The sequence below is a fragment of the Amia ocellicauda genome, chromosome 3, assembly GCF_036373705.1.
Source record: "Amia ocellicauda isolate fAmiCal2 chromosome 3, fAmiCal2.hap1, whole genome shotgun sequence".
Taxonomy (NCBI): Eukaryota; Metazoa; Chordata; class Actinopteri; order Amiiformes; family Amiidae; genus Amia; species Amia ocellicauda.
In genome coordinates, this window is record NC_089852.1 from 12,337,270 (window position 1) to 12,348,281 (window position 11,012).

At 40.8% G+C, this 11,012-nt stretch overlaps 2 protein-coding genes across 3 annotated transcripts; both read left to right on the top strand.

Annotated features, from left to right (window-relative positions):
- The first annotated feature begins 1 nt into the window (after position 1).
- mbd4 (methyl-CpG binding domain protein 4) lies at positions 2–4,345 on the top strand. The gene is made up of 8 exons (XM_066698188.1): positions 2–183; positions 578–763; positions 1,345–2,024; positions 2,229–2,300; positions 2,381–2,515; positions 2,664–2,813; positions 3,643–3,746; positions 3,946–4,345. Exons 2-8 carry the CDS (start codon positions 591–593, stop codon positions 4,018–4,020), a joined length of 1,389 nt encoding a protein of 462 aa, XP_066554285.1. The 5' UTR covers positions 2–183; positions 578–590; the 3' UTR covers positions 4,021–4,345.
- Positions 4,346–5,093: 748 nt separating this feature from the next.
- On the top strand, positions 5,094–10,772 carry tmem43 (transmembrane protein 43). 2 transcript variants are annotated; one of them, XM_066698179.1, is made up of 12 exons: positions 5,094–5,375; positions 5,675–5,824; positions 6,192–6,326; positions 6,569–6,663; positions 6,969–7,018; positions 7,322–7,391; positions 7,600–7,670; positions 8,106–8,227; positions 8,634–8,708; positions 9,207–9,308; positions 9,650–9,767; positions 10,075–10,772. In XM_066698179.1, exons 1-12 carry the CDS (start codon positions 5,361–5,363, stop codon positions 10,275–10,277), a joined length of 1,206 nt encoding a protein of 401 aa, XP_066554276.1. In that variant the 5' UTR covers positions 5,094–5,360; the 3' UTR covers positions 10,278–10,772. The 2 variants fall into 2 exon arrangements, with proteins under 2 accessions (XP_066554276.1, XP_066554277.1); XM_066698180.1 differs by lacking the exon at positions 5,675–5,824.
- The last annotated feature ends 240 nt before the right edge of the window (positions 10,773–11,012 follow it).

Here is an 11,012-nt window from a genome sequence, read left to right on the forward strand (position 1 = left end):
AGTACAGGAGCTCAATACAGAAGTGTCAAGAAGAAGCAGAAGCGCATTTGTTATTGAATGATACTCTGCATACGCGGGATTTAGCGTAAATCAAGTGCGCGAATTTGCTGTTTTAAAATTAGTTGTGCAGCTGCTGAAATGTGTGCACTGATGAACATTTAAAAAGTCTGCCGTCAATCTTAGGTAAGAGAGAATGTTCTAGTTTACCAGTACAGAAATAGTTTATCAATCGTATTAAAGCGATTGCAAAGACTGTGGAGACGTTTTAAAATATATTTTAGAAGTGCATTTCTTAATGTTGTCATTCCATGATAAAAGTAAAGTTAGTACAAACTTTAAGTATACTTCCTATATACACTCTACTGCATCTAAGTAGGCTATATTAATATTTATAAGTTAACTTATTTTATGTTTTCATTTGGACGATTATGTAACCGTTTGAGTATAAATAAAGCAATGATGTTTGTAGTGTTCTAAAATGCACATCGTAAGCTGTACCCTACGGTTTAATCTAAAGTATATAGGGGAATTAAAATTTGTATCATAATTTGCTTTTTTGATGATTTTTATACTGTAGTCCTAGTGAAATCATGATGATTGAAAAGCAGTGCATCGCATCTCACGCACAACAGGAAGAGGAGGCTGAGACTGAGCACCACAGCACCCGGCCGGGCCGCCCTGGGGTCCCGCCAGGATGGGACAAAGTGGTGAAAACCAGGAAATCGGGTAAAACCGCTGGGAAAATGGACGTTTACATCATAAGGTACAGGACCGTCGATATAATGTGGATGGCTACATATAAACAATACACAACACACTTCTGCATCTTGAATTAGGGGCTGGGCAGTTTACATTTTATGGTAACACTTTATACTAAGGTGGTGTTATTCCTCGTGAATTAATCTATGAATAACATAGGATTAAAACATCAATCTCATGAACATCATCTGAGTTCTGATGTTGAACACATAAACCTTAATCTTAAACCTAAACCTAACCCTAACCTTGTTATACATGTGATTAACATCAGAGCTCAGATTCTCAGGTTTATCCCGGTAATGGTATTCATATATGAATTAATAAGGAACCTTATTATAAAGTGTGACCCATTTTATTTTGTCAACATGCATAGAAATCAACAACATCCATGTGGAATGAGTTACCAGGTAATATATTTTCTCTCTCTCTCTCTCTCTCTCTCTCTCTCTCTCTCATATCCTGTATGTCATGTTGGGCCACTCAAAGCAGGAAAACAAACACAGTTCACTGTATTTATATGAAATAGTATGTATGTTGTGACAAACTGTTTGTGGTGTGAAATAAATGACCTGTTGTTTGTCACAGTCCACAGGGCACAAAATTCAGATCCAGATCGGCACTCCTGGTTTACCTTCAGAGCAGCAGTGACATCAATCTCAAGGCCGCTGATTTTGATTTCTCTCTGCCAAGGAGTGGTGGCATTTTACTAACACCCGATGGCAGGACCGAGAAGACCAAGCACTCAGACCATGAGGACAGAAGACAGAGTGCTAGGAATAAGCGCAGACACTCCATAAGAAGAGATGCCCCGGCAGGAATGGCGAGGGAAGGAAAGCAGCAGGAGGAGTTAGGCAACAAAACAACATCCGGTCAACAGGACAATAAACAGGTTCTTACAGGTCACATAGAAGAAAAGAGGACGGAGGAACAAAATGGAGATGTTGAAAAGGACCATATGAAACCAGAGGAACCCCAGAATGGACTCTTAAAAAATAAACTGCTGAGAATAGCCCAGTCCAGTAAAAAACACAAGGCAGCAGAACTCACGATGGATCTAGAGTGTGAAAGGGTGGCAGGAAAATTGGGGCTCGACCAACCAGAGCTCTCTCTAGCTGAGAGTTGTGCCTCACAGCCTGGGAATCCAGCAGGGGGAAGCCAGGCCAGTCACACAACTGAAGTGGAGTCTGAACTGATGAATGAAGATTGTGTCTCGCTGGCTGTAGAGAGCACAGACACGTTCACATCAGTGAAACAACCGCAAAGCAGTAAGCACAATCCTGAATCTTTTAGGGTAGCTCCACAGAAATGTTGCAAATAAAAAAATGCATGCAGAGATAAAAATAAGAAATGATATGTTAGGAGTATATAATAACTAATCTTGGCTTGATCAGTTGTTTTCATTCAATTGGTATTAAAGGCTATCTGAGTCAATCGGAATCGGAGTCAAATACCCCTTTGTTTAACTGCAGGCCCTGGCATAAAGGCTCAGATTGACAAAAGGAAAAAAAGTCAGTACTTCACTGGGAAATCGGTCCGAGAAGGTAAGAGATTAACATTTTAAACAGAAATGTGCATTGACGGACACAGCATTTCCATCAATAAATACTTTTTCCTGGTGTAGCTCCAAGTCCACCCAGGCGCAAAGCTTTTAAGAAGTGGACCCCACCACGCTCGCCCTTTTCCCTGGTCCAGGAAACTCTTTTCCATGACCCCTGGAAGCTGCTGATTGCCACCATTTTCCTTAACAGAACTAGCGGTAAGTGTCCTATGAGTTTTGTTCTGACATGCTTTTTCACCTTCTCAAAGCATTGACCATACACACTTTGACAACATAGGATCATATCAGTTACAAAGCCTAGTCCTGCAGTTCTGTTCTTAACCTAACTGTGGTGTCTTCCCTCCAGGTAAGATGGCGATCCCAGTGCTCTGGCAGTTTTTTGAGCGTTACCCATCTCCTGAGGTAGCCAGAGGAAGTGACGAGAAGGAAGTGGCTGAATTGCTCAAACCTCTGGGCCTGAATGAATTAAGAGCCAAAACAATCGTGAAGTTTTCAGGTGGGGAAATGTGTACATGGATTTAGCCCAGGAGACTCCTTTGTTGTACTCTGATTAAACATTGCAGATTTCTTGTTGAACATTGTTCCTTAAGGAGGATTTATTGACTTTTACATGGGTGAATTGTTCAAATTGGGAGAATGTACATTAGAATATGAGAAGAAATACTTGCTTTGCCTGCCATATAATGCTTAAAATATTACTGACACTGACAGTTAGTTCCTCTGTTGCAAGCCTGACTAGGTTTTGTTTACAACTGGCAATGCATCAACAAGCTTTTTTCCCCTGAGACATACATTACTGCAGACTTGCTTTAAGCATCATGACATTTTAGATCAAATAAAACACACAAGTTCTAGTGGGATTTCACTTAGTCTCTGAGTTAGAACTATAAGCATATTCAAATTAATTCCGTTTTTTAAGGGTTAATCTTATGTAAACAGAGCTATGGCTGATGTGGAGCCCATAAGATGCAGACAGAATTATAAAGGGGGAAAAAGTTTTCTTTGATTATAATTACCTACCCATCACTCTGAAGTTTTAGGTTCCTCTCATGTGAAATTGAAGCAGGAAACCTATCCTGAGGAGAGAAACAAGATAGAAAGGGAAATATTTGAGTTTTGACCATTTGTAAATGGTATCCTGTCAGCTTTCTTCACTTTTTTTTCTTCTGACTTTCATTTTTCCCCCCCACCGCTGCTTTCATAACTGACTGAGTTTTGCACCTGTTCAGATCTGAACTGGATTGCACAAACACACCACCCTTCTGTGAATGCCTGGCAGTGAACAGGCACAAGAAGGCTAATGCTCCCCTTTGTTCTTACTACAGACGAGTACCTAACAAAACAATGGAAGTACCCCATTGAGCTGCACGGGATAGGAAAATATGGCAATGACTCCTACAGGATATTCTGTGTTGAGGAGTGGAGACAGGTAATTACATTACTCTTAAGTCTTTTAAAATGTTATGTATTCAGAAAATAAAAATAAATATATATATATACATACATACATATATTAATAAAACATGATTCTGACATTGTTATGAGGGTAATGTAAGTCAAATAAAAAATGTTATGATGACTGTTTATTTTTTTTCTCTATAGTTATTGTCTTTCTTTTTTTGTGTTAGGTTGAACCCCAAGACCACAAGCTGAACAAGTACCATGCTTGGCTTACGGAGAATCAAGAACAGCTGGGGATCTGACTCAGAGACGTCAGTCATGCAGAACTAAGTTAGATCGCTACAGCTGCATTTTAGTGTTTCTTCAGCTGATGTTTTTATTGTAACTATGTGATAAAAGACTCAATTATGTCCACAACAATGGTATTGTTGCTCTCTTGTTCAGGAACTCATTAATCTATTTAATCTACACGGCCTGTGTAACTTTAAAGGAATCAGGATGTATATTTGTGCTTTTATATGTTTTTGTATGAATGTGTTTGTTTTGAATATGTTAAAATATAATTGTCCACAGGGTTTTGCATCTGGTGCTGCATCATTTTTAAATAAAATGACTTCTTACTTGAAATGTGCTTTTAAATTAGATATATTTAAATGATTCAGAGATATCTTGAAAAATTTGAAGATATCTAGAATTATTTGAAGATATCTTGACATATTTGCAGATATCTTTAAATGATTTAGAACGAGTGACTTGTACTGCCCACATTATCCATAGAGGATAATAATATAATTCCCCTCTGTTTTGTATTTGCATTACTTTTGCTTTCATGGCTGTATTTCTGGGGCACTCTGATCACTATTGTCCGCACTATACTGGCAAGTGGGAAACTTCACCAGCGTATACACTGTAGAAACTGAAAGACTGCCAGCATTAGGGCAAGTCCTCAAATGGTTTTAGTTGTATATATTGATATTCAAATTACAACAGAGCCTATTTATGAAAAATCTAAACATGTAGAGTGACTCTTACAGCTGTTAAATTAATGTACCATCATACTGAATAAATTTACTAAATTTCCTTAGCAAACCTTAAGCAAAACATAAGATCTATGACAAAGCCATCTTGTGAACTAGTTTGGAAATATATATATATTTAAAACAATTTTACTTGAAAAAAGTTAGATCAGTATTATTACTACTATCTATTATACATACTCTTTCCTAATACAGAGTACAGGTAACATTCTTGACATACGGGTCACACCTGTGAAGCGGCCTGTTAAAGTAGCTCTACAGACTACATGTCCCAGAAACCTTTGCTGTGTCGACAGAAAGCAAGTAACGTTATCTAGCCAATCAAATTAGAGAACGGCGGCGATGACGAGTAGTGAGGCAATCGCGCAAACTCGAAAGCAGCAGAAGTTTGACTGAGAAACGTCAATTAATTTAGTTTTCCGGATTTTTGTTTTAGTATTCGAGCACAGAAGAGGCTTTCTATGCGTGAATGCAAACCAGAAACAAGGATCGAGTCGGTTTTAACAACGTTTTCCCTAATATAGCTGGTGTAGAGTAACATTTTACTTTAGCATTTCTGTTTTGTAGGAATTTAAGTGCATCCAGAGGGCGGGGATATTCGCACAATGTCGGCATCTAATGTAAGTTGACTCATGCATGCTCAGGTAAACTCCTACATTGATATCACTTAGTTGTATACGTGGCGCATCTGTTTAATAATAGACCTGTCAAAAAAGCTTTGCAGATCATTAGATGTTGAAGGTGATTCCGAAGCTGCAAGTATAAGATATATGCTAATGTGAGGTTATAGGTTCCAGACACGCACATACTGCCCGCATTTCATTTGCAAATTCAGTTTTCTACTTTCTGTTTGATGTCTAACCAATATGCCAGGTGGTTGCGTTAATGCTGCAGGATTATGCATGTTTTCCCTGCGCAGTATCCCGGAGGAGAGCGCAGGGAGCAGCATGTGAAAGTGGCCAGTCAAGCCAAGCCCGGGTTCCTGGAGCGGCTGGGCGAGACAACAGGGGGGATGGTGGTTGGAGTCGGGCTGTTTGCGCTGTCGTTTTACGTCCTCTTTACTAACGAGGTACTGGAGAAAAATCCCCCTGCAGCATAAACGTGATGTTCAAACCCCTAAAGCTCCCCTTTATCATGTTGTTACTCTGCTGCAAATTTAAACAATATCCCAAATCATTCCAGTGTTCTTATTTTCAAGTATGTGTGGCCATCAATGTGTAAGAACACACAGTTAAGCACAAAGGCTTTGTCCAGAAGTCCCCCATATAGGGACAGAACATCACTGATCTAATTTAAATATGAAATCAGTAGATCAGAGTAAAGTAAATAAGTTTCCCTTTCTTTATCCCTGTTGATCAGTCTTTTCATACTTCAAAGACTAAACACACTGCACCTCAGCCCACCACCAAGTGTAACCTCCCTTCCTGCTTCCTAAGGGCCGAGCTCTGAGGACGGCATCCTCGCTGGATGAGGGTCTGTCTCTGGTGGTGCCGCTGGATAGCATCCACAGTGTCGAGCCACAAAACAACGGCAAGCTGGTACACCTGTCTGGGCCGCTGCAGACTTTCCAGGTACCGAGTTGACCCCCCCCACTAACAGCAGTGTGCTGAGAGGGGGTGTATGTTACTGGGAGTAAATGTTTTTTTGTAAAAAGACTTTGTGAAATAAAATGTAGAATAGTTTGTATGGTGTGCTAAAGTGTATTTAAAATATTACTAATTATAATAGTAACCCTGCCCATGTGTTGTATGTCTGTGCTCTTGTGGTGTACGTGTGACTTTTTTTCTACTAATGATGTGTGTGTTTGTTCCAGCCCCTTTATGACCCCAACTACAGAATCTCCATCCACTCGGTCAAGCTGAAGAGGGAAGTGGAAATGTACCAGTGGGTGGAGTACCAAGAGAGCCGGTGAGAGTCCACACTCTTCAGACCCGTCTCCACCAACACCTCAGGCCACAGGGCCCACCCTTAGCAGTTGACAGAACACAGGAAGATAACTTGGTTTATATGAATTCAATAATGAAGCAACTAATACATTCATGTGCAATTCCTTTTACTGTGCTTTACAACCTAAGCTATATCTCTAAGCTGATCGTTGAGATTCAGCTTACTAAAACAAGCATTTCCATTTAAGTCATTCCTGTGTTGAAATGGATAGCGGTAACACTTTGAAATGCTGCATCAGTTGACTCTGCTTATTTCTGTGCTTCAAGGGACTATGAAGAAAATGGGGAACGTAAGACTGAAACCACATACACCTACAGTAAGTCCAAAAAACCCCAATACACGCTTTCACTAAAACTAGAAGATTTTTAAGATTTCTCAGAAGTTTGTACCTTCTAAATCATTTTATTGGTAAAGTCTTTTGATGAAAGCACAGTACCAATATTACTTTTGTGTGGCAGCTCAGCAGTGAGACAGGAACTATAACTCTGCGTTTCTCTCTGAGGATCACTGGCCAGGACTGAACGATCTCTCACTGCGGTCAACACAACGCTGTAATGAAGTCTTTTCCAACATTTCAAAAGGGCTTTTCACACTATTTTCTCTCTCCCTCTCACTGTAGATACTGAGTGGAAGTCTGAGGTGATCAACAGCAGGAATTTCGATAAGGAGATAGGCCACATCAACCCCAGGTAAAGCGTCCAAATTAGCTCCATAGCTTGGGGTGGTATAAGGGACAACAATCTGTAACAGGAAAAGGCTCGGTGATTATATTTTTGGTTGTTCATTAAATGTGATGTTATTGATATAAGTTTCCAGTTCTTACAGATGTATCCATAGGGTATCAGCTATGAAGGGTGTGACTGGCTGTGTGAACTGTGTCCTCTCTCTCTCTCTCAGTGCCATGGCTGTGGAGTCGGTGACAGTGGTGGCACCTGATGTCTTGGTAGGACGCTTCTCTCTCTCCAAAGGTAAGGACATTCTGACTGTGCAGCTTTCAGAAAGCTACAAAGTCATCAAAGTAATGAGAGGCTGATTGCACTGCAGAAAAAACTAAATCAATAAACCCCCCCCCCCCCCCCCCAAAGTGTTCTTCTGTATAATTTTGTGGCCATTGTCTGTGCATTAATGCCAACATGCCATTTGAAAGAAATTAGATTTATTGCTTACACTGGAAGCATAAATAAAGTTGACTTTAAATAATCCTTGAGTTTCCAAGGTTGTGTGCTAAAGCAGTCTTCCCGAGTAATGGGTTTTAAGAAAGTATCATAATGTTCTTTAAAACCCGATCGGGATCCTAGGCCTCATTCAACAGAGAGGAATATTGAGCCAAGGTTTTCCTTTGGCTGTAATAAACACATTTTTGTTGCTCACCTGTGGGCGGTGGCACTGTTGTGTTTTTCCAGGCCTGGTAGAGAAGATCGACAACTTCAAGAAGCTAAGTCTGGTGGGACTCCCTCCTCTGGATTTCTTTGTGACTGTACACGAGAACTACTTCTACCACACCCAAAACCCCCGGCACCCAGAGGCTAGTGCAGACGCCTTGACAGCTAATGCAACTGTAGACATTATATCAAGACTTAAAAGATTTGCTGAAAAAACGAAGATAAAAACACAACCTGCAAGTTAGGATACCATTTCAAAGCTGGCTGTATTATTTTTTTCCCCAAGAAAAATAACCCTGCTTTGTTATAAATGCTGTAGTGGAGGCTGTGATTAGAGTTTCACCTTTTTTAACTTTCCTCTTTTTAGACTGTTTTACTGTCTTATAAATGGTATGTAAAACAGTCTGGGCATACACTGGCTCCTATGGTGTCAGGACTTTTGTCAGTCAGTACAGAACCTAGGTAAATGGAGGAATGTGGCTTCAGTGCCGCAGTGAGAGTGGGGGTGCATGCTGTATTGTTGAGAATGTGTTGTTGTCTGCCTGGCAGGTGGGAGACGTGCGAGTGTCCTTCTCCTACGCTGGACTGAGCGGAGAGGGAAACTACCCCGGACCTGCGCAGGTGGTATGTGTTCAGTTTTCCTCCCCAGCTGCTGCTGAATCATTTAAAAACAATAAATACTGAGTCTTATATTTCTGATAAATTGATTTTGGAGTGTCAATCTGTCTGGTGAAGGTTTTGAGTATCCAAACTCCTCATGCTGTGAAAACTCTCCTTAGCAAGAGTGCTTTGAAGTTAGGACACTTAAGATGATTAGTTACCTGTGGCTGGCCCTTTAAAATAAACATGTTTGTCTAAAATAAAGTAGAGTGAGTTGTCTTATTTAAACAACTATACAAGGTACAAATACAGTATAGATGTTTTTGTAAGTCAGTTCAGTGCTGCAGCAATATCAGATTCTGCAGCTTGAAGTTTACATACGTTCACAGAAGAGTACTGTGTAGTAGACAACTGTGTGCTGTGTCAAAAAGAGGCCTATATTAGACAGGAGAGAGTGTATTTTCTGTGCAGTGCTCCCTTGGCAGTCTTCAGGGCTCAGTAAATGGTCTCCCCTCCTCTCAGGTCAGCATTGTGGCTCGCCAGAAAGATGAACGGCTGGTTCCCTATCAGTCCAAGTCCGGGGACGTTCTGGAGTTCCTGTACCTTGAGGATCTGTCGGCTCAGGTCAGCGAGATCACCTGACGCTGCCTGAGCCCAGTCACTATACTTCCTTCCTCTTTAGGGGGCAATGTGCATTTGACCATAACACAGACAAGAGTAAATGCTATGATTGTAACATTATAATGAATTACTGTACTTTGGCATTTATTTCAGACACGTGTCAAAATACACCACACAAATGTGCATGACCAGTAGTTTCTCAGACTGGTGCCAATACAACAACAAAATATCTAGGAAACTTTAGACTCCCCTTACATTTTAAGGCCTGCATTGGTTTAAAATATCCTAGTGCTTCTCTTGCCCTTAATGACACCCATTAAATCTGTGCCACGTGCTACATATAGGAGGTGTTTGAGAAGGAACATCAGAGTAACAAGCTGAAGACCTGGGCGCTGCGAGTCGGGGGCTGGCTGCTGATGTTCCTCGGGATCAGTCTGACCATCAGAATCTTCCACACCCTGGGTGAGTAGCACCGCACACCACACACAGACTGGGCTGTAGTTGGCTTTCTTAGATGTATCTTTGCATTATTAGTGATGGTTACTGAGCTGTGCGCACCTGAAACTGATGTGGATGGCTTTGGGCGGAGACTCAAAAGTGGTTTAACTCGCAATAATCCATCTCTTAGCAAACACACATGTACCATGCCCCCTCAGTCATCATGCTGTGTAAGAGAAATCTGGATTCAAATAGTAAAAAACAAAAACACACCCACAAAACAAGGCCAAATTACTTGAAATGGTAAGACTGTTGTTGGTTGTGCCAACAGTGGACTGGCTGCCCCTGGTGCGAGATCTGGTAAGCCTGGGCCTGAAGCTGTTCGCCCTCTCTGTGGCCACCTCGCTGTCCCTGGTCACTATTGCTGCCGGCTGGCTCTTCTACCGCCCCCTGGTGGCCAGTCTGCTGGTGGCTCTGGCCCTGGTGCCAATCATACTTGCCCGTAGCAAAGCATCGCCCAAGAAGAACCAGTGAGTATACAGGGAGCAGGAGGCCGCACTGAACCAAAGAGGACAAAACTTCCTTATTTTCTAATGGACAAACAGGGCCTCATAATAACTTAATTAAATTGTACAGTGGAAAATCAGGCCCAGAATGTATAACCAAGCTGTATGTCTCTGGCAAAGAATGTATGTGTGCATTTCGAGTGTTTTTTAGAAATGCTACTCCAGGGAAATTGTATATTGCATGGATTTCACTCTGCTGCATGGTGTGAATACGTCTGTAGGTCTAAGGAAGCTCAGCATTAGTTAAAGCTGGGTGAAGGAAGGTTAAAATCCTTATTGACAGACATGATAGAAGCAGATAAGTCTCGCATCTTGTCTGCTTGAAGACTGAAGTTTCTCATTCAGTTCCTAAGTGTCTCTTTATCTATACTGGTCCTTTTGGAGCACTGTCATTCTGAAAGAAAACTCTTGTCAGTTATACTTGAAATTAATCTTTGTGTAAAAAAATAAAAATGTAATACGACATCTTCCTAAATTAAGTGTTTTTTTTGCTCTCAAGGTACAGTTAGAATTGAAATAGTTTTATTTAAAAATAAATGTATTGATAGGAGAGGTTCATTGTATTTTTGTATTGTAAGTGCCTTTCACTTTGCTGTTATGTTGGTATAGGGCTTTACAGTGTGAAACACACTCACCTCATATCTTAAGTTAACTGTTGTTAACTTTGTGTGGCTCACAACAGGTAAATCCAGCTTGAAGGTGT

Coding starts and splice junctions, on each gene's coding strand:
- mbd4 (XM_066698188.1), top strand. CDS start 591: ATGATGATTGAAAAGCAGTGCATCGCATCTCACGCACAACAGGAAGAG. Junction 764..1,344: donor ATGGACGTTTACATCATAAG/GTACAGGACCGT, acceptor TGTTTGTCACAG/TCCACAGGGCACAAAATTCA. Junction 3,747..3,945: donor GTGTTGAGGAGTGGAGACAG/GTAATTACATTA, acceptor TTTTTGTGTTAG/GTTGAACCCCAAGACCACAA.
- tmem43 (XM_066698179.1), top strand. Junction 5,825..6,191: donor ACGTCCTCTTTACTAACGAG/GTACTGGAGAAA, acceptor CTGCTTCCTAAG/GGCCGAGCTCTGAGGACGGC. Junction 7,671..8,105: donor ACGCTTCTCTCTCTCCAAAG/GTAAGGACATTC, acceptor GTGTTTTTCCAG/GCCTGGTAGAGAAGATCGAC.